This window comes from Mastomys coucha, unplaced genomic scaffold, assembly GCF_008632895.1.
Source record: "Mastomys coucha isolate ucsf_1 unplaced genomic scaffold, UCSF_Mcou_1 pScaffold18, whole genome shotgun sequence".
NCBI lineage: Eukaryota > Metazoa > Chordata > Mammalia > Rodentia > Muridae > Mastomys > Mastomys coucha.
Window position 1 is genome coordinate 5495644 of NW_022196900.1, and position 22667 is coordinate 5518310.

The window sequence follows — 22667 nt, forward strand, 5'->3', positions numbered from 1 at the left end:
CACACACACACACACACACACACACCCCTTATATACCTGCAGGATACTTATCTTAAACTCAAGCTCATTCAAGTCCCCATCAAGAACCCTCAAGGGTTCACAAATTGGCCATTCAGGCACCTTCAAGTGGACAGCACCAAGGAAGAGCCTGAAGGAGCTCAGCTCCATCTGGGAGGAATGAGCCCCTTGGTTCAGTGGACTCACCCTAGTCCACGGATGAATGGAGGTGGGGGGGATAGAGAGGATCCCTTAAGGAATGGTGATCTCTGTTCTCAGTGTGAGAACTGACCCAGTACTGGTGGAGAGACAGGTTTTCTTTGTGTTCAGTTTAGCCTCAAATGACAAAGTCACAGTCAATAACCCACGTGTCTTGAAAACACACCGTGCTCAAGCTTAAGGGAGGGAGGCCATCAAGAACACCTGGGAGGGGGGGCTGGTTCCGTATGGTGCATATTACACAGACTGGGGAGTAAAGAAGTTGGGGGAAGAAGGAAGGTTAAGGGAATGCCCTCTGGGTTCTGGCACCCAGTGTGGCTGACAAGGGACTTCTTAAGTGTCAGACAAGGACCTAGTACTCCCTGATGTCCTCCCCTGGACAGCCACTGCTCTCCTGGCCCCACTGCAGACCCAGCTAGAGAAGAGGCTGGGTCAACCTCTGATGACTTATTCAGGTCGGCTTCTCAGAAGCGTGGAGGTCACCTGGGCTGCTTTGGGGTGGGGGAGCCCTCCCTCCCACAGCAACCCCGTCTACTGCCTGCTGTGGAGACGCCAACAGTGCAAACTCACCAGGCACCATCCCTGTCAGCGTTGGTGCAGAGTAGCTGCCCTGTCCAGCGGGGGGGACGTGTGGAGGGTACCCCGGGAGAGTTGTGCTTGCCAAGTCTCGGCCTGAAGAATCAAAGCAACAAAACACAGGGTGAACATCTTTGCAGCTGCTTAGCCACAGCTCCTGGACAGCCTGCACATTTGTCACTTCTAGACTCTGACCAGTATGTCATACACTACACACACACACGCACACACACACACACACACACACACACACACACACATACACACACATTCACACACACACACAAATACACACACACACACTCACACACACAGAGGCACACACTGCACACATGCACATATATATGAATATGCTCATGCATACGCGCACACATACACACACAAACACACACAGGCACACATGCACATGCACACACATGCACACACCAGCTACCCTGGCTCTACTTGGCAAGGTCCAAGCTAAAACTGTGGTCTATCTTTGAGAAATCAGAACCCCTTGGGGAACTGGGACAATGGTGGTCCACACACCAGGTTGTGTATCCTCAAGTGTGACTCTGATTGCTCCACTTCCATCCACCCTGTTGCTTCTGACTGGTTTTTAGCCTACCCTCCTCCAGCTACATACAGCCTCCAGCCATTGCTTTTCAGACGGGCTCACACATCTCCGTCCCCCATTCCCAACAGCCTGTGGTGGCAGCACCTCAGACCCCAAGCTCCATATCTGGTCTGTACTTTACCTTCCCTCACAAGACCCAGGGCTGTGGGTTTATTCAGTGAATGTGCTTTTGCCACCACCAACACTACCCTGCTGCTGGCACATGGAGGTGAAGGCCCTGGCCCTCAAGTGGAGAGAGTCAAGCTCTCTCAGGCCCCCAGCTCCTGGAGGGCAGAATAACCTCATGTCCATCACCATGGCCCTGCTAGAAAAGTGGGAATCCATTAAGAGTCTTTCACTTTGTTTGAGAATCTACATAAGAGGAACACTGATGTCCCTTCTAGGGCTTTCATTTGGAGACTGACGAGGCTACCCCACCCCCAAGTCTGTCAACTTTCCAGAACTTCAGACAGTCTCAGAAAGGAGCCCCTCCCTGCCATGTTTATCACTGCCCTGGCTTTGGGCTGGGCACCTTGGCTCAAGCGTGCTTACACGAGGTGTTGGATTAATTCTGGAAGTCTTTCATTCTCAGCACAAATTGTACCTAAGCAGTCCTCTCAAGGAAGGCCAAGAGGAAACAGGAAACTCAAGTCTGCAGGTCTGGGTATGAGTTCAAACCCTGGTTAGACTTCCTAAGCCTCTCTGCAATGTTGAAGCTCCAAGTCAAGTCAAGTCTTTGTACCCCAAGGTCAGAAAGGCACAGTGCTAATGGATTTTAGTGAAAGAAGCCACTCCGCTGGAGAAGCCTGTGCAGTCCCTTCCACTTCTGTTGAAAAAGAGATTCAAGAGGGGGCTCAGGAGTCTCTTCATGACTGATCTCACCATTTTGCAGGTGGAAAACTCAGACCAGGTGGAAGGAGGGGGTTAACTGGCTTGGGGCCCACTTGGACTGTGGCAAAGCTGATGCCTCAGCCCAGTGCCTAGACCAGCCCAGGGCCCTCTCATCCCCAGTCTTCTTTACAGTATTAGTGACTGGAGTTGTGGATGAGGGAGACCTGGGATGATGTCTCCGGCGTGGAATGGGTACCATTCAGACTCCACGGGGGCTGAGATGTCAGTAGCAGGTGTGTGAGATAGCCAAAGTCAGGGGCTACTTCAGTGAGGGGCTTCCTATGGAATTGTGGGAGCATCTCCACCAAGTGGGGAGCATCTCCATCAATCAAGGGAGCCTTTCTACCCATCCAGGGAGCATCTCCAACCCTGTCCCTGATCCCAGGTTCCCACAATGACAACTGCAAGCAATGAACACTTGCAGAGAAATGATGAAGAATTGGGCTCCTGCCAAGGATTTTCAAAGGGTTAACTCCTCTATTCTTCAACCTTAGGAGGTAAGGTATTGATATGATTCCTTTCTTATAGGAAAATGAGATGTCCCAGGTGGGCCAGGGTCAAAGTCTACATGGTTAGCCAATCTGTCCACACCACTACCTTGCTATGGGACTGTCTGAACTTCTGGCCATGAGTTCTGAAGTCCCTCTCTCTGCCAGGACACTGTTGTCATTACTGTCTGTCTTCCAGAAGGAAATTCAACTGCATAGAATTTATAGTGAATACATTTTTCTGGAGTTTAAGACAAGAGAAGGGTGCTGTGCCTCTTTCCTGGAAGACGGAAGGTACTGTGGGGAAGCCCGTCTAGTGCAGGCAGCTGGGATGTGCTTGAGTGTGCCTACAGAAGCTCAGTGAGTCTGAGAGAGGCTGGGCTTAGACTCCTGGACTCCTGCCTCCTGGGATCCAGCTCATTCTTCAACAAGCGTCTGCCCTTTGGGTCTTGTTTGGTCAACAGTTTTTGCTGCTGGTACACACACTTTAAAATCCTGATCCCTCAAGCAAAGGTTCAGAAAATCAGAACCTTGCCAAAGCGCTCAACTCAGAAGGCCAGATGAAAAAGCAATCCCAGCAACTTGGGGATAGGAGGAGGAAGGAATCAATAAATGAACGGGCAAACAGAGGCAGACATGGCAGGAAGAGTCATTGTCTGAAAGGACCAGAGAGTCTATGGTCAGACCGCTCTAAGCATGCCCAGACTCCTCTGAAAAGGCCAATAGAATAGACAGACCTAACAAGATTTAAAACAAATCCCACAGAATTATCAAGATACAGGATGAGGAAAGATATAGCTAAAATCATAGAAAAAAATAATATTTAGAAAAGAGAATATACACTGCATACTTATAAATAGGAAGTTTGCAACAAAAGGCTTAATTTTCCAGGGAAACATAAATTACCCCAATTAACACAAGAGCATCTAGAAAATACCAATAGCCTAATAATCCTGGGAAAGGCAGAACAAATGACTTTATTAAAAAATAAAACAAAAAACAAAAAAACAAACTAAGAGCCTTGTCCACTTAGCTTCATGAGCAAGTTTCTATTTGTTCATTTGGGTAAATTGTTTTAAATCTCCAAAAAATACATTCTTAGGTTATTAAATGGTCCAGACTATAAACCAAGAGAGTCTTTCTAATTCATTCCACCAACATGGCAAAAATTTTGATGTAAGCACCTCACAGACACAGGAGAAAAATTAAGAATTAAAGGTTAGTCTCATGATTTCTTCATGTGGTACCAAGTTATTTTGTTCTTGCTGCTGTAAGCAATGGCTGCCTATGTCCGCTATTGCACTAGCTGAGCAAAGCTGGGGAACAATGATATGCTATGACCAAATGAGTTCTAGTCTAGGTATGTGAGCATGGTTTAATATCAAAACATTTGTGAGAACCTCCCATTACTATATCAAGGAAAGAAACCTGCCCGACTGTATAAAAGAGACTGAAAAGACATCGGCCAACATTCAAGATTCATTCCTCATATGTCAGTAACTAAGAATCAAAGTACACTCCAATCTTACACTGATTCTAAAATAGTCAATATTATATTATACTTCATGGTTGAAACACTTGGGGAATTTCCTATCAAAGTCAAGAATGTGACAGGGAAATTCATTATCAATATTATCATGGTAAATTATCCTGAAAGTTTGAACCAATTCAATAAGACAAGAGAGGTAAAGGTGGGATGTGGGAAAATAGCAGCCAGATTATGGATAGTGGGATTTGCCTTGGACCCAAAAAACCCTAGGGAAAGTATTTCAGCTGCTAGCACCAGTGAAAGAGTTGGTGGACCAGCCAACTAATGGATAGGTCTCTGGGAGTTTCCATGTTTAAAGGCTTAGTAGCTCCCACCACTTGTAAGTTAAGAAACTTCAGCTTAGTTTTCCATGGCCTCCTTAGTCTGTGCTCTCCCAATTTCATCCACTCCCACCAGGCCCCAAGCCCATGCCTTTGCTCAGGCTGGTCCCCTTTCAAGCAGCCTTCTTTCTGTCCCAGCATTTGGCATTCAGTCTAACCCTGCAGGAGCCTGCTCATCCCCACTGTCTTTCTGGTCTTTCTGATGGTCTTGTCCTCCAAAGGCTTCTCCGCCTGCCATCCCAGAGCAGTGTAAACACCCCAGAGGGGAATGGACAAAGCTAAGGTTATGAAATTTTATTGACAAAACAGTCTTTGCTTTGCCTAGAGACATGCCCAATATATCGTCCTGACGACTCCATGAAAGAGGAAATGAAAGGAAAGAGCAGAAATGTGACCTGGACCTGTTCACAGTGACACATCCAGTAGGAAAGGGAGCCTGGCTTTGAGCCCAGGGTTCTGGGCATAGCCTGAGCCTCTACTGATACAGATGCTGGGACCATGGGAACCAGTGAGTGAGGAAGGGTGGCTGGCAACTGGGAGGGTGGGTTGATAAGTTGAGTAACAAGACCAGATAAGCAAGTGAAACAGCAGAAAGAGAGGGGAGGAGGGAGGGAGGGAGGGAGGGAGGGAGGGAAGGAGGGAGAAAGAGAAGGAGGGAGGGAAGGAGGGAGGAAGGGAAGGACAGAGAGAGACAGAGAGAGAGAGAGAGATAGAGAGAGGCGGGACACTGAACAGGGCTCCCAGAGAAGAAGCTGTGAGCTCCCCAGGGTGCAGCTGTGTGATGCTGAACACACCCCACTCAATAACACTCTGGAGGAGAGACATGAAGATCATCTAGGGCCCTCCTCTCCCAGCACCAGCTCTGCTTCTGGACCTCTGTCAGACTACCGTCCAGGCTCAACTTCCCCAACCTTAGAAACAATTCCCTGCTCTTCAGCCTCTCAGAGCCCCTGGAGCTCATGCTGCCCAAATGTGCACACATGTGACGGGCATGAGGCGTGAGGGTATTGCAAGTGCTTGTAGCCTTAATTTCCCATACAGTTGTATAGTGCTCCCTGGAGGGTTCCAGGTGTGCCCTGGGCTGCTGGTGGCAGGCTCTTCCCAAGTACAGCTACAATGGGGCATGGTATCAGCTCCAGCCTTGTCTGGCATCTGCCATTGCATTGGGCATATTCCTTCCCTTCCCAACAATGTGCCCCATGAGAAGCTGGCAAATGGTGATGCATGTTCTACAAGGAACCCTGCCACTGAGTCTCTCAGCTTCTAGGGGCTCCTTTGTGTTACCCATGAATCCATGTTTTACTCAGAGAAGGCAGCTCTTGATGCATGTGAACCAGGCTGTGGCTTTGTGCATATCTGCCGTCACCAAGAGAACACATCCCTGTACCCTCTCATCCATGAAGCAGGGAGAGAGAGCTGAGATGAACTCATCTTCGCCAAATTCAGCCAGTTCCAGTTGACCCCAAAAGGCATGAGCAAGACAAGTGAGTGCTGGCACTGCATTGCAGTGTGGTCTGCAAAGCCATTGATTGCTACAAACTTTATATGTGTGACCCGTTCCGTTACCGTCACCATCATCACCACCATCACCATCACCACCACCACCACCACTATTATTATGAACACACTTCCCTGGGCTTCCAAGAACACCAGTCTGAATCCATGCAGAAGCTGTAAACGTCCTTGAGAGGCTCACATTTGCTGTGTTGGCCTCTGAGGCTCTCCTGGCCTGGAGCTGTGGATCCTGGGACCCTGAGAGCAATGGGCATTTCCGCTGTCTGTTGCCCTCTCTATCGTGCACCTCAGTCAGCACAAGGCACCCAGTGAGATGCTACAGCTCTTCCTTAGCTGATTCAGGCCTCTGGGCTAGGAGGCCAAACAGAATCAGTGTATCCAAACACAACATGACATGGATGGAAGCCCGTGCTATAGCCCTTCTCACCAAGGAGGGGATGATCTACACCACTTGCAATGCAGCGATGGAGGGTACTGATGGTGTTAGCTCATTTGCTGATAAACTGAGCAGGATGAATTGATTTGGTTCCTGACACACAGAACTACAGGTGAGCACACCTTGCCAGACTTGTGCAGCCTTCTCCTAGATGAATAACCAAGCACTAGCCTTGCCTACAAAAAGCAAGGAGTTTTCTAGGGACTTAGAAACTTGACAGAACTTTGCTGTTTTCAATCATGAGAGGACGGGGAGGATTTAGTACCTGATGTACCACTGAAGAGATTGAAACCCAGAGGCTTGGGTCTCAGAGGAAGTAGCAAGGGCAGGAAGGAATATCACTTCAGGTGTCCCTAGGTCCCTGAGACTCAACGCTTGCTGGATTATTCAGTGTCTCCCGTGAGGAAACTGGCCTCTCAGATAGGACTTCCATGGGAGTCTTTATAATTAAAATCGTGACACCTGCTCATGACTAAGAAACCAATGGGATGGAGAGAAAGACGGAAAATAGACCACAGTGTGCACACAGCTCCAGTCGGGGGTAGGAACCTTATATGTGGTGTTGGAAAACATACAAGCCTTTTCAGAAAGATAGAATTGCCTGAGGAGAGTCTGCCCAGCACTAAGGAGAGCAAACTCCACATGCATCTAAGACAAACAAAAGAGCTACACACCAGACCTGGGAAGGCAGCCGAAGTCTCCTCCAGGCTAGATGTGCGGAGAGGCGGCTAACAGTGGCTCAAAACCAGAGGCAGGCATGCCTGCCACCTCAGCGTGACTCAAAGGGAGTGTAAACACAGTTTAGACTCTCTTTAAAATCATGCAAATAAAGCAAGCAAATAAACAAAAACTGGAAAAGTATTATTATTATTTTTGCTTTAAAGGACAACAATAAGAAAATGAAGACGAGCCAGGTGTGGTAATAAATGCCTTAAACCCCAGCACGTGGAAGACAAAGGCGCGCAGATCTCTACAAGCTCAAAGCCAGCCTAGTCTACATAGTGAGTTCCAGGCCGTCTAGGTTTACATAGTGAGACCTGTTGAAAAAATATGTTTTTTATTTAAAAATTTTAGAAAGAAAATAAAATGAAGACAACCCATAGTATGGGAGAAAAATATTTGCAATTCAGCTTTCTCATAAAAGGCTTCATTGAGAATACATAAAAAAATAAAAAAATTAATAAAAAAAGAGAGAGAGAGAAACAAACCAATTACAAATGAGCAAAGGACTTTCATAGGCACGAGGATAAAAAGGAGCAAATGTAAGCCTAGATTAGGCTGCTCATGGCCATTGGCCGTTAGGGAAATGCAAATCAAAGCCGAGGTGACACGTGCTTCTCCCCTGCTGGGACAGATGCATTAAAGAGGCAGAGGATAACCATCTTCTGTAGAGGAAGGAAAGTGGACTCCTCATCTCCTACTGGAGGGGATGCAAAATGGTGTGTGGACATTGGAAAGTCTGGTAGCTCCTCAGAAGGTTGGGCATAGAGTTCCCACGTGACCCAGCAATTTCTGAGTTGTACAAGCAAGAAAAATGGGGCCAACCATCCCTGGGAAAACCTGTATGTGAGTGTTCAGAGTAGCTATTTGTGATAGCCAGAAAAGAGAGACTGCTCAAGTGCCAACAGCCGACGAACCAAGAAAGTCCAAGGTTAGTTTCCAAAAGACTTACAGAAAGTCTTGGAGGGACAACGGAATGTGTGTGTGAATTTGGATGAACAGATGGAGGGAAGATGTGCCATTTGGGGATGCAGCTAGGGAAGAGAGCAGGGTCGGGCAAAGGCAGTGGCAATCTGGCCAGAGGAGCATGGCCGCCAGAGGGCAGCCTTACCTCCAGGGAGGAGGCTGGGTCAGCTCTGTGAGGGCCAGGCCTGAAGAACCAGGAAGCCCCATAGCCTTTCTCCCTTTCACAGAGCCTCCCCAGTTACCTCTAGAGCCAAATCTAGACCTTGGAATATGGCAGGGAGGGGTCAAGTCTGGGAGACATGTGGGCCCGAGTTCAAATCTTACCTCCATGACTTAATAAAATCACCTGAGTCTATTCTCTAATTGGAAAATCGGAGTCCTTTAGGGAAACAACAGCACTCTTCATGTTTGTTTTCGAACAAAGCTGGTAATTCCTTGCCACTCCTGTCATGCAGAGATGGTGCCTATTTTGCCTCACTGTAACACTGCGTTGGCCTGGACACTGGCCCACCAAGGGAACCACAGCTTCCTTGGGGGTTCCTATGAGCTGCACTTTGGGCCAGGTATTTCTCATGCCCATCCTTCGATGCCAGCCATGTTTCTGGCATGGGCCACATTCTAAGCACATTCGTGTTTTGTAACACGAATGCGTTTAGCCCTCAGCATCCACACAAGACAAGCCCCATCATCAGTTCGTGTTACAGATGTGGAAATGAAGATGTGGCGATTGTCCCAACTTCACACCATTGGTAAGAAATGGAGCCACACCCCAGGCATTACAACACCAGATCCCTCCACGTTCCTGCCTGCACCCCGACCCTTGTCCTTCTCCTGCCCCTGGACTGGAGCTCTGCAGAGATCAAGAGCCTGTGTGGTCCCCCTGCCTCCCCTGCTCTGCCCTGGTATGGAGTAGGCACTCAGAAAGTGTCTGCCAAGATGATCTTAATCCACCGATACATTCCTACTCAGCTGAAGGAGCTATGCTATATCTATGGCTCCCTCTCACCCATGACACGGAGGCTCCTCCTTACTACCTCCGCAAAATGACCAGACCCGGCATACTAGTTTCTGCTCTGTTGCAACTTTTTCTTTCTCACACAGCCCCTTCCTAAGTAGTCTGTATGTATACTAATGGGGGAGGGGGATATATGCATCCAATTAACTTCAAATTTAGCTCATAATGAACTTATCTCATTTTGCTACCAGCTCGGTTCTCATCGCCTGGCAGTAATTAACCACTGGGGGTTGTCACTCCCAGACACACGGCACAAAAATCCTCCAGCCCTTGCTTCAAGCCCTTGCAGAATTCATTACTCTGACAGTGTGCAAAGCCTTCACTTTGAATGCCACAGAGCACAGACTCAACTCCCCCTCCACCTACCTGATGGTGAGTGGGAGGGAGGGAAAGGACTGCCCCCACCCTCACTACCCGGGCAGTCATTAACTAGGAAGGGATCTGGGGTGGGGTAGGTGGGCAGGAAGCTAGTGATGGCCTTGGCCAAGAAAGGGGCTGCTGTCCTTGGTCCTGACCGCCGCTGGTGGCCTAGAGGTCCTGCTTACGGAAGGGAGGTCTCTGCATGCTGTCTCTCCCGCCACCCCACCTATAAAGGCCTATGGTGGAACCGTTTGGAAAGAGTTCTTCACACCAATACTCTGTGAGTTGGTGGCCCTATTGCCAACATGGGAGCAGAAAGAAAGGCTGGTTCTGGCCTCGGCTAAGATGAGCTTAGCAGTATCTGTCTAATAGCTGCATATGGTCTGGTCCCTGCTTCCTCAGAGCCTCTGAGCTGCACCCAATGAGAAGAGGTTAAAGGTCAGTCTTATTGTCACATGTACAGGAAAGAAACCTCTGGAAGGAGATGGGGTTGTTGGCCTGCATGCCTTTGCCATACGTCTCCTCACTAAATGTACCCATGGGTGTGCAGAACTTCTTCAGCTAGCTAAGAGAAGTCCTGGTGTTTACTTAGTTTCATTTCATTTGGAAGCTTTCGACTACATTAATGATAATAACTAATGTAATTTTAAAACACACAAAAAGATTGTTTTCTGCAAGCTTTTATAATCAAGTTTATTTTAAAAAATTAAAAACAAAATTGAAACAAACATATACATCCTGAAGAACAACAACAAAAAAATATGTCCAAAGGCCATGTTTAGCCCCAAACGGACAGTTCTCCACCATAACCCACCCTTAAGGCCCAGAGTCTCATCCCACCCACATCAGCAGCACCAGCTCTGCCCACTGCCAGGCCTGGCTAGAATCAGGACTGCAGCCTGGTGTCCAGATACCTGCCACAGAGGAAAGCCCCCAATGGTGGAGAACAGAGAGACAGCATTCAGAAAGGCTGCGGTGAGGATTTAGCCATCTCCTTGGGGCCACCCTGTCTCTTCATTCCTGTGGGTGACACTTCTAGCTTCCTGGCCACTCCACTCAAAGTGAGAAAATTTCTTATGAAAATGAGAACCTTCCTTACACCCAGTGGGTCTCCAAGCCGGGCTGACTCTCTGGAACACACTGTCCCTCCCTCTCTCCCACCATTCTTACAATTGCTCCTAGGACTTCCCACCCCCACCCCACACCAGGGTCCACTCGAAGAGCGCTGCTCCTGCCCCTATTTTATCACGTGGCTATGACCACGGATGCTTCCTTCTCCCTCAGGACTGCTCATGGCATCTTCGCAGAAACCCCTTTCTCACACCCAAAGAGCATCAAGGGATCTGAGGAATGCCCTCACAATTTACAAAGCAGGTCATAAAGGTGGGCAGTGTACACATCCCTCAGTGTCACCTGACACTCCCCAGCGGCAGCCACAGGGGAATGTCTCCAAGGGAACAACATATCAAGGTTTGGAGGGGTGCGTGTAAGTTGACGCAGTGAAGAAGGCTCAGGTTAACATGCATGCAGCCTTCCACTGGGTAAGAGACATGAAGAAGGCCCGGGTTAATATGCAGCCTTCCACTGGGTAAGAGACATAACCTAGGTTTGGTAGAGAGAGGTTTCATAGGACACTAACCAATTTTGTTTTAAATCTCATTCTTAGGCTAATATTTTTTAAAAGTGCTCTTCCTGAGGAACTGGAAGCATAGTTCAGTGATAGTGTGCTTGCCTAACACACACAGGTCCTGCCCACCCACAATTATTTATTCTGTTTAGTTTTTCTGAGACAGGGTTTCTCTGTGTAGCCCAGGCTATCATGGAACTCACTCTGTAGCCCAGGCTGACCTAGAACTCAAAGACTTGAATGCCTCTGCCTCCAGAGTACTGGGATGAACAGCATGTGCTACCATGCCAGGATAATGTATTTTTTTTTATTTAAAAAAATATTAGAGGCTTCAAGAGATGGTTCAGTAGTTAAGAACACTGGCTACATTTCCAGAGGACCTTGGTTTGATTCTCAGTGCCTGTATAGCTATGGAGGTTCACAACAATCTGTAGCTTCATTTCCAGGGAATTCAGTGCCCTCTTCTGGCTTCTGTAGGCAACAGACACACAGTGCACAGACATACATTCAGGCAAAACACCTACATACAAAATAAAATAACATAATTTACTTTTTTTGGTGTATGAGTACTTGTGTGTGCATGCATGCCACAGCATGAATATGTTGGTCAGGACAATTTGTGGAAGTGATTTTTCTCCTCCTACCATGTGGGTTCTGGGTCATCAGATTTTGCAGGAAATGCTCTCACCCACTGAGCCATCTTCCCAGCCCACAAACAAAACAAGACAAATCAAATCAAAACAAAACAAAACAAAACTTGCTTAAAAAGGCTTTTCCTGATAAGGGTATAAATCCCTCTTTCTCAAGAAGTCTTGGAACCAACAAATTTTCTAGTTAGTTACAAATCGATTCAAGTGTTCATGTCATATATTATCATTTTTGCATTGGTATGATATTCATGCTCTGGCTTGGGTCAGTGTCTGTCAAAGGCTCCTGTGCTAATGGCTTTGTCTCCAGAGTGGCACTATCGGAGAAATGGTAATGTCATAAGAAAGTATAACTTTAGACCATTTTGAGGGTATTATAGGACCCTGGCCTTTTTAGTTTTTACTTCCTGGTCATTAAGAAAAGTGTTCTCCATATATACTCCCCTCTGCTGTGATCCAGTGTCCCCTCTGGAGGCTAAGGCGTCCTGGACTTTGAGCTAGAAATTCCAATATTGTGAACTAAGTACACCTCTCTTTGGAAATTAATTATCCCTAGTTTCTTATTACAGCAGTTACGTCTAAAACAATTACATTTTTAATTGTTCAAAATGTATTTGACACCTGTTGTAGGAACTGTGCCAAAGACAGTGGCCTGAGCTGAAGATTTTTAGCAAGATGGACAACTGCCACTTGGGGGGGGGCAATAAAGGGACAATGTCAGAGGCTCGGAGAGGGAACAAGACCTGGTATGCCACCTCTCGTGTCTGCACACCATGTGTGTGGCACTGGCTCACAGCCCCGCTAGCAACTGAGATGTACAAATGGCCTGCCCCGAAGTCCCTCTTCTGACTTGTCACTATCTAAGGGTGTGAAGATTACAGGTGCTCTTTCACAGGGGCGGGGGCTGGGGGGTTGTCCTGCCCAGCTCAGCCTATAGACAGTGGCCCCCTGAGATGAGCGTCAGCCAGCCATTACAGGCTCCTAAAGACAGGCTTATTGGCCTTTAATTTAAAGACTGTTGTTTCTCTAGAAACAATAAGCCTACGTTTCTTTTTTTCCCAAATTACTAATTCCTCACATGTAACTAATTCTGACTGGCTTCTCTCTTACTCTCCAGACTAAAGGTGCATGCAGCCTGGCCCTGTAGAACCAGGAAGACAAACCTGGGCACTCAGTAAGTAATTGGGTGCCATTCATTTTCCATCTCTAGCCTTCACCTGGGAAGACCTCATCTACTTCTTTGAAGTCATGGAGAACTGTACCATCTCCCAGTCCTGAGTTTTGGGGATTTTTCTTTGTTTTGTGTATCGATTTTGTTTTGGCTTTTGAGATAGCATTCTGAAGCTCAAGCACTAAGTGCTGACATTATAGGTGTGCACTGGTACACCTGGCTGGTTAGTATGTGTGTCAGCGGGTACTGGGGACTAAACCCAGAACTTTTGTGGGCTAGGCAAGTTGTACTACTGAGCCCTTGTGTTTTGATTTTGAGAGAGCGGGGTTTCATTTGCCTGGAGTTTTAGAGCAAACACTGGAGCTTAGTCAACATTGTCATGCACATTTGTGGCTTACTCTTGTCTCCCTGGCAACCGGTGGTTGAATACACTAGAAGGAAGAAGGCAGAGCTCTGACCAGCATGGCTGACAAGCAGCCCCACCTCACTAGTGGCTCCAGGTCTTTCTGCCAAGACAGGCCCTGATTCAGGGAGAGGAGGGGACTGCATTTGTAGCAGGAGGATCAACAGGTAACTGGAGGTTGGGCCATTTTCTTGTTCATGCATTATCTGACATCTACTAAGAGGTACTTCTGTGTGCTCCAGAGAACTCAGTTGTGAGAACACCCCTTGTAACAACCACAGCATCATGTGTACAGCAGCCCTAACTGAGTTCCAAACACAGGGGCTCTGGTGTACGTTTCATTTGAGCCTCACAGCTGCTCCAAGAGATGGAAGACTTGGCAATCCTTGACTCGAAGTAAGGTATTGGGCTAGTAAGGGTGGGTTGGAAGTCCACCGAGGCTCTGATCTGAGCACCTAAACTCCCCTGCCCACATTGTTCATCCCATGCATTCTGTCTCAATAGATGGACCACAAAATACAAAATGTGCCTTCCCTTCAACTAGCAATCCTAATTCTAAGATTTTACTGTGGAGATACACAAAGAATACACACTAAGACTTACATTTGATTAGAAAGAAGGGGGAAGGGGAGGAAAGAAGGAAAGAAGAAGGGAGGGAGGAAGGAATGTGAATGTGGAGATTGTGAAAAGATATCCAACATATTTTATTAAATGTATAAAACAAAATCAAAAAGAGAATTCCGTGCTATATAGTCTTGTCTCTGCTAGTTAGAAAATGGATAAGATTCGTGTGCTAAGAGAAAAATAAAATGCTATTGAAAGTAAAACGTGTTTACACAAAACTGAACGAGAGAGGACATTGGCAGGGAGGGGCTTATTTTTCCTTTTATATTTTTTTTCTGTACAGTTTGAATATTTAATCACGTGAATGTATTGCCTTCTATTCAAAATTAACATTTAACTTTTTTTCTGAAGAGCCAGTGTCTATACCCCAAGGGGCTCACTCGCAGTCTAGAAAGAAAGATGAAACGTAAGACCCGTGAAGCTCAGATTTCTTCCTGTCCCTTGCTTTCCTTGCTTTCTGGGACAGCCTTGAGATGCCAGGAGAATCTTGACCATGCCACTTATACAAGTAACAAATACTTATCCAAAACCCATCAGGCCTCCCCAGGCTAGTACCCAACACTCAGTGGTTACCTACCCGAAGCACCCCACTCAACAATGCCAGCCCCTTGCCACGATGCTCTGAGGAGCTAAAAGGGAGACAGATGTAATACCTGCTCTGAGTCCTTCCTGCCTCCAACTCTGGAAAACCTAATCGTCAAGTGCACGTGGTTCCAACAGATGTGGTGGCTTAGTTTCCCAGGTTCCCACCCGTATATTAAAGATAGCACAGTAAAAAAAAAAAATAATAATGGAGAAGGAGGCTTAACCAAGTCACAACACCATTGGGAAAGTGACAGGAAGTGGTAATGGCGGCGTATTGATTACTTTCCTGTTACAAAGTCCCTGGCAAAAGCAACCTAAAGGCAGGGTTTATCATAACTCGGTTTGAGAGTACGGTCCCCCATGGCAGGGCAGTCACCGTGGCAGGAGCGTGACACAGCTTGTCACAGTGCTTGCTCAGTCAAGAAGCAGAGAGAGCCGCACCTCAGCTCAGTTCTGCTTGTATGCAGCCTAGGACCCCAGAGCATAGGATGGTGCTGCCCACACTTCAGGTGGGTCTTCCGCCTTAGTTTATCCCATCAGGAAAATCGATCACAGACACTCGCAGAGGTTTGTCTCTTAAGTGATTCGAGGGCTCGAGCTGCAGATCGGGACTCATATGGCGTCAGGAAAACAGTATGAGCAGATACAGAGCCCAAACCGAGATCAGTGTCTGCCCACAGTCTCCCAAGGCTTTGATGCTGTAGCAGGGGGTCAGTTCTGCCTATTCACAGGATAAGCCTGGGCAATGTCTTCAGAAGCAGGGGATGTTTCGCCCTCCAGCCTGCCTGTGCACCTTTTACCAAGACATATATAGACAAAGGAGTGTCTGGTAAGTCCCTGTAGTTGTAATTAACAGATGACAAAAGGCTCTTTGTGCAGGGGAGGCAACAGGACAAACCTCTATGAGGTAGATTGCTGATGGTGCCAACCACACCCTTATCCACACCAAGGCATCTCCAAGTCTATGGAGAACAAAACTACATCTTTGCCTCGTCTTTTGTTTGTTTTGTTTGAGACAGAGGCTAGCCTCAAACTCACTATGTTGCTGAGGGTGTAGCTTTGAACTTGTGATCCCCTGGGCTGGGATTACAGGTGTGGGTCACCATGCTTGACTTGTTTTTATCTTTTGGTGTTTCGGAGTCACACGGTTGCTAGCCTAGGCTGAAATGTGAATGTTGCTGAGTGGCCTCTTACCCAGGGCTGCCAATATTGCTCCCTGGCCTCTCAACCAACCTCAGTCTGTCCACATAGCCTCAGACGTCCCGCTCTGTTCGTGCCACGTCACTGTCAGAAACCTTCCATTCCCCCTCACTGCTTACAGGCAAAGTGCACACTTAGTTAAAAGAATGTTCTATAGCAGTGGCTCTCAACCTGTGGGTCATGACCCCTTCAGGGTCAAACAACCCTTTCACATGGGGTTACATGTGGGGTTACCTGAGATCATCAGAAAACAAAAATATTTCCATGATGATTCATAACAGTAGAAAAATTACAATTATGAAGTAACAATAAAATAGTGTTATGATTGGGGTCAGCACAACATTAGGAACTGTATTAAAGGGTCAAAGCATTAGGAAGGTTGAGAACCACTGCTCTAGAGACCCCACTGGCTAGGGCCTCAACTCCAGTTCTGCCACTTCGTAGACTTTAGAAAGATAACTGCCGCTTGTCCTTACTGCCAGGGGGTTGGGGGAAAGGGAGGCTGCAGCTCTTCTTTGCTGAAACAGTTAGGAGGTTTGACTGACACAGAGCTGTGGGCATGTGGACAGTGCCTGGCCTGACACTCCCTGCTGCCCACTCTCCGCATTCCCAGCCCTTCCTGACACATAACTCCCTGTGCTGTGCTTCCACCAGGCAGGGACCCATGCGCATCAGGTGATGGTCAAACTGAAGGCCAGTGGGTAGAGAGGGACCCCCTGCCTCTCCCACGGTGCAGAGGTCGGGAACCACTCACTCCAGTCCACAGTGCTGCTACCTGTGTAGTGCATGCACTGTAGCTTGGCGCCTGTGCTGTGCACGCACTGTGGCTGGGAACCTGTGCTGTGCACGCACTGTGGCTGGGAACCTGTGCTGTGCACGCACTGTGGCTGGGAACCTGTGCTGTGTATGCACTGTAGCTGGGGGGAGGGGAGCTGTGCTACGCATGCATGCACCTTGGTTGTAGCAATGTGGGTGCTGTGGAGCTCCCACATCTGTCAGACACTGGTACTTGAGTGCACTGTTCCATTCAGACACACCCACAGCACTACGAAATAGAATAACTGGCGCTGCTGTTATTGGGGGGTGTTGAACCTCGAAGTTATGAGGACAAGCTCCAGCCATTGACAGCCTTGGGCATGCCTCAGTTCCCTCATCTCCAAACTTGGACTAGTTAAAAGGATCTGAGACTTCATACACATAAAGCCTATAACCGTTAGGCTGTTTCTACCACCAGTACTTTGCCTAAGGTTTCACAGGCAGAAAATAGGCCAGCTGAGAAGCGGTAAGGATTGGATTTAGGACCCTAACAGCCTGTGCCCTGTGCCATTAAGGCCTTTGCTCCAGTCTAGCATAGATCTAAGCATGGTGGAGAGGGGCTTGCCGGCCCTTTCAAGCTAAGGAGTGAGGTCAGAGCTGGAGGATCAAGTGCAGAGTCCACTGAGGTAGAATCAAGTCTGAGCATGAGAAAGACCACCACTTCCTTACTAGACTTCAGGCAAGTTTCCTCCCCTCTTGAAATAACCTCCCTCAGAACCTGGTGCCCTGGTCTGCTTACCTAGGAGATCAAGCAATGCTACAGAAATGTCTCAGGACTCAGGAAAAAAGCCAGTGGGTAAATGGCCATGCCGCTTGTATACGTTGATCTCTTGCAAGGGACTCAGGTCTATCACATCCTGAACCAGCACTACAGCCTGTCCTTGTCACATCGAGAATTCCAGATGTCACAAATTCCAGGCCAGCCTAGACTACACAGCAAGGCTCTGTCTTGCCTGGGGGTTACATCTGGGCAAAGCTGATATCTGGCAATACCCACTCTCACTCTCAACTCTTTCCCCAACCCAATTAGTAAGGCCAATATCGGGAACCAATCGCCAAGAGCAAGAGGAGGGCTGGGCAGGTGTGCTGCTTGCCAAAGAAAACCAAGCCTGCCCTGCTGAGGCACCTCCTATGGTGCGTGGCAAATGAATATGCTGCAGAGAACACCCATTAAATCGCACTGCTGGGCTGACTCTGCAGGCTGCCAGAACACTGCTCCTCCCCTCCCAGAGAAGCAGGTATGGGGCTTGACTGTCACAATGTTCCTGCCAGCTCTCAGAGCCCCGGTATTGCTCAGACTCTTGCTCGAAGATCCCTACCAGTTCCTGTCTAGACTTCTCTTCTGAAATGCAGCTGCCCCAGCTCTGCCCTGCCCTGCCCTGCCCTGATCTCCCCTGATTCCCTCAGGGGTCATCAGGAGGCACAAAGGGAAGGACAGAAGGGATAATGGTTTGTGCGGTGCAGGGATGGAAACTCTTACCTCATGGGGAACATCATGAAGGAAGGAACATGGGAGTCAGACGGCCTGGATTCAATGTGTTGTCTACTCATTAACTTAATGCCCGTAGCAAAGGAAGCTAGGCTCAGAGAGGCAGAGGTAAGGGTCATGCCTCAGGTCTCATACAGAGCCAAGAGTAGAGCGTCTGGACAAAGTGGCAAATATTTGTAATCCCAGCACTTGGATGTAGAGGTAGGAAGTTTAGGAGTTCAAGGCCAACCTTAGCTTCATAGCATGGGATATATAGACCCAGTATCAGAGAGAGACAGAGAGACAGAAGAAAGAGATAGAGACAGAGAAATGGACACAGAGAGACAGAAACAGAGAAAGACAAAGAGAGAGAAATAGACACAGAGAGAAATGGACACAGAGAGACAGAAACACACAGAGAGAGAGGAGAGAGAGAGAGAAAGAGAGAGAGAGAAGGAGGAAGGAAGGGAGGCAGGGAGGGAGAGGGAGAGGGAGAGGGAGAGGGAGAGGAAGAGGGAGAGGGAGAGGAAGAGGGAGAGGGAGAGGGAGAGAGAGAGAGCATTCCTGGAAGAGGAGGCACCAGTCAGCCTTGATGGCCAGCTTTTTGGTGCATAGCCCTAACCCTAACCATAACCCTAACCCTAACCCTAACCCTAACCTTCAGAAGGAGTTAGAGAGGGTCTTGGACAGAGAGGGGTGAGGCTGGGCTCCTGAGAGATTTGATCTGCTACCTCACACTTCTCAGTGACTGAGCCTAGCTAAGGTAAGTTAATATTCAGTGTGCTTGAAGCTGAGCTTGGGACCTTGGCAGAGTGGAGATGCAGCAGCTGGGTATACAACATGAAGGTTGACAGAGCGAGGGGCTTGGTAGGAAGGATTCAAGAGCACAGCAGACATGCTCACCCTCCGAGCTGCCTTCTTTTCATCCTGACTTGGAAACATTCGAAGCATCACTGGGTGCCAGATCCCAAAGGACCCCGAAAGTCAAGCCCAGGGTTCAGTTTGCTCCCCTGAGCCTCCAGGGCATCTCAGAACCTTAGACACATACTTTGCATAATCAAGCATTGCTTGGCTTCTCCAAGACCCCCCAGGAAGATTACAGACGAGCCAAGTTTTCTTGGCTTAACGCCTTGTGCAGAGAGCCAGTGCAGCCAGGCCTGGGCCTAGAGTTGCCCAGCACTTCGATGCTTCCCATGGTCTCTCTGCTTTCTCCAGCACGCTCTAGCTTCTGCTTCTGCCCTCTCTCCACAGAGCATTCATTCCTCAACCTCAGGAAACTGATAGTTTTTCATCTGGGGCCTGGGTTCCCAGACGACATGAGCCAGAAAGCCTTTGCATCTGTGTTTGCTTGTTTGGGGTCTGCTTCACGTAGCATCCCTAAGAATACTGATATCTTTTTGGGCTCTGTAGGCATGGTCATGTAAGCAGGGTCTGCCCTGGAGCCTTCTGGAAGCTACTGGGCAACAAGAGAGAGGATAACACACAGAGGAACCCGAACCTCTGCCTCTGTGCTACTAACAAACGGCAACGCTTCACTGAGCCTCAGTTGTTTATTTACGAAGTGTTTATGTGTTTCTGATGGCATGTATACATGACCTTGTGTGTGTGCACATGTATGTGCTTGTTTGTATGTAATCCAGAGACCAAACTCTGGTGCTGTTCCTCAGGAACTTGTCCACCTTTTCCTCTTAAGACTCTCTCTCTCTCTCTCTCTCTCTCTCTCTCTCTCTCTCTGTCTCTCTCTCTGTCTCTGTCTCTGTCTCTCTCTGTCTCTGTCTCTGTCTCTGTCTCTCTCTCTCTCTCTCTCTCTGTGTGTGTGTGTGTGTGTGTGTGTGTGTGTGTGTCTTTCCATTGTGTGGGGATCAGGGACTGGTCTCAGGCTGGCAGGCTGGGTGACAAACACCTTTACTGGCTGAGTATCTCTCTGTCTCCCTGGTCTCACTATTTTTTTTTCCTTTTGAAACAAAATCTCTCACGGGGGCTTCCTTGCCAGAGAGCCTCAGAAGTGGATTTGTCTCTTCCTCCCCCACACCCAGCACTGAGATTACAAGCGCTCACCACCACTCCTGGCTTTTTATGCCTGTACCGGGGATAGAACTCAGATCCTTATCCTTGCACGACCAGCACTTTCCTGACCAAGCTGTTTCCTTAGCTCCTTAAGCCTCACTACACATGCACAAATGTTGAGTGAGCCCTTGCTTTGCCTCCAGGATATCTCGGCTAGCTTTGGAACTGGAGGAAGGAGAAGCAGGTGCAGAGAATGAGGGGTGAGAAGGGCACCCAGGGCGGTGTCAGCGGGAGTTTGGTTTTGCTTTGGTAGGGGTTAGGCATTTGAGACAGAGCCTTGCTGTGGAGTCCAGGCTGGCCTGGAATTGGTCACACAGTTCAGGATGACCTAAAATGCAAGATCCCTCTTCCTCAGTCTCCCAAAGGCTAGGTTCGAGGTTAGAGGGCAGTGATACTCCGCACAGCACTCGCCTTGCATTTGGGAGCTCGCCTTGCATTTGGGAGCTCACCGTGCTGGGACTGACTACCTGTACACCGTCTGTGTGGCCCCAGGCAAGTGGGCTTCCTCTCCTAGTTTCCTTGGCTCCAAAACGGAGCAAATCATACCCACTTGGTGGGTTTTTGTGGGTCAAAAGGAGCCGCATGGGGGTCTCAGTTCTCAAGCACAATAGGCATTCTTCTTCTCCCTCTGGCCTTTGCGCCTCAGGAACCCAAGTCTCCCCCCAGCCTAAGCCCTTTCCTCTCCCGCCATCCCCACCAAAATGCAGAGAATTAAAACATGCAATCACACAGCTTCCTGACGGGAAATGCTTTGGAAATTTTCGGCCCCATTTACTTCTCAATCTAATTTTGTCCTCGGTTGCACATTATGCTCGAGATGGGATCTCATGTGGTTTGCCCAGCACTCCACACACCAGCAGGAGGCACCCGGCATTACTTGCTGCTCCCGTCTCTTGCAGCACATAAAAGGCATAATGAGAGCACCCAGCAGTCTCTGGTAGCACCCCTGGATGAGAAGGTCCATCCTGGGCACTTTGGCACACAGGTCAACCCACCTCTCCTATTGGGGACTAGGGAATATCCTCACAGCCAATTCCAGCCACAACATGGGCTGCCACTGCTGTCCACCCTGAAAGTGCCGCTACCTGGCTCCAGGCTTCTTTAGCTAGACCGTCTGTATCTCCCAACTGCCTCCAGTTCACACTCAGACTTCCACTGCCCTTTCCCCAACCATTTTGACCTAAACTCTGTATTTGCTCCACACCGCAGGCAGACTGCTCTTCCTCACGTCACTCCCATGCCACAGCAAACCCTGTGATGCCCCCATCACCTCCACTTGGGCAGACCCCTCCCCACGATCCCTGCCTCTCACAATCCCACATGCCCTCTTGAGTGCACTGAGAGTCCTGCACACAAGTCCTCATCCCCGCACACGTGAGACTAGTGGGACAACTGTTGACTAGAAGACATGTGCCTGACTTCCACCATCAGTCACCCAGGACCTAGTCACCCATTCCCTGGGAGTGCCCATAGCACACTTGGTACAGAGCCCATTAGCTCAGAGAGCACTCTCCCAGCCATTCCACTGGGCTATCCTGGGTGAAGTGCTGGGGACTTTGTGCTTTTGTTTTGAGCTTCATTATCTGCCTGGTCTACTGACTCCAACAGGAGCTACTCTGACCTCAGCCACCCTTTCTTCCCCTGCATTGGGCTACAGCCATCTTGCCTTCCTTCTCCTTTATCCACAGGGTTGTGGTCTGGCCCAGGGCCTCGCCTTTTCTCTCTTGAGGGTTTGTAACCTCTATCAGCTGGTCAGAGATTGAGTCTCATCCTCATTACGCCATCCTCCACTAAGATCCCCAAGAGACACCTATAGGATGCCACTCGCTACTTAGAGGCCTTGGAGGCACCTTCTGATGCTGTTCCAATCCAGCCCCTTGGAAGCCCCTGAGACCCGTCCCTCCCTCTTCTCCATCTGCTCATCTCTTTGCTGCGTGTGTTCCCTCTCCAATATGACCTGACTCCCTCTGCTTGGAAGCTTTCCTCACTTCTCTTTTCAGCCTGAAAATCCCCACCATTTTCAAGCTTTCAGTGTTGCTCTCTTCGGGAAGCTTCCCTTGGTCACTCTCCACACAATGCCAGGGAGGCAGAGGTGGCGCTCTGGGTGCTCCTGTGAGCCCATGCCTCTCACACCATCGCTCCAACCTTTCAAAGCATTTACTTCTGCTGTCCCGGGAGCCTTGTTAGGAAGGGTCTGTTCATGACCCCTTTTGACCTCTCTAAAAGTCTATAAAGAGAGAGCTCTTCTTCTAGGTGTGGAAACTGGGGCCAGAAAATTTCAAAATCCTTCTCAGGATCTTGATGGTAGGGGTGGGTCAAGGATTCTCCCCAGGACTGGCAGGTAGGCAGGTTCCTCCCCGCTCCCCCAACTCTTGATGGAGATACTCTGTGGCTTCACACTGGGGGAGGTCT

At 48.7% G+C, this 22667-nt stretch overlaps 1 protein-coding gene across 4 annotated transcripts in view; it reads right to left on the bottom strand.

Annotated features, from left to right (window-relative positions):
• Pax5 (paired box 5) overlaps nt 1-22667 on the bottom strand; it is a 187608-nt gene that overhangs the window by 43116 nt on the left and 121825 nt on the right. For all 4 annotated transcript variants that reach the window (XM_031377271.1, XM_031377268.1, XM_031377269.1 and 1 more), the window contains one exon: nt 787-888. In XM_031377271.1, the coding sequence (XP_031233131.1) occupies nt 787-888 (102 nt within the window). The remainder of the gene's footprint in view (nt 1-786; nt 889-22667) is intronic.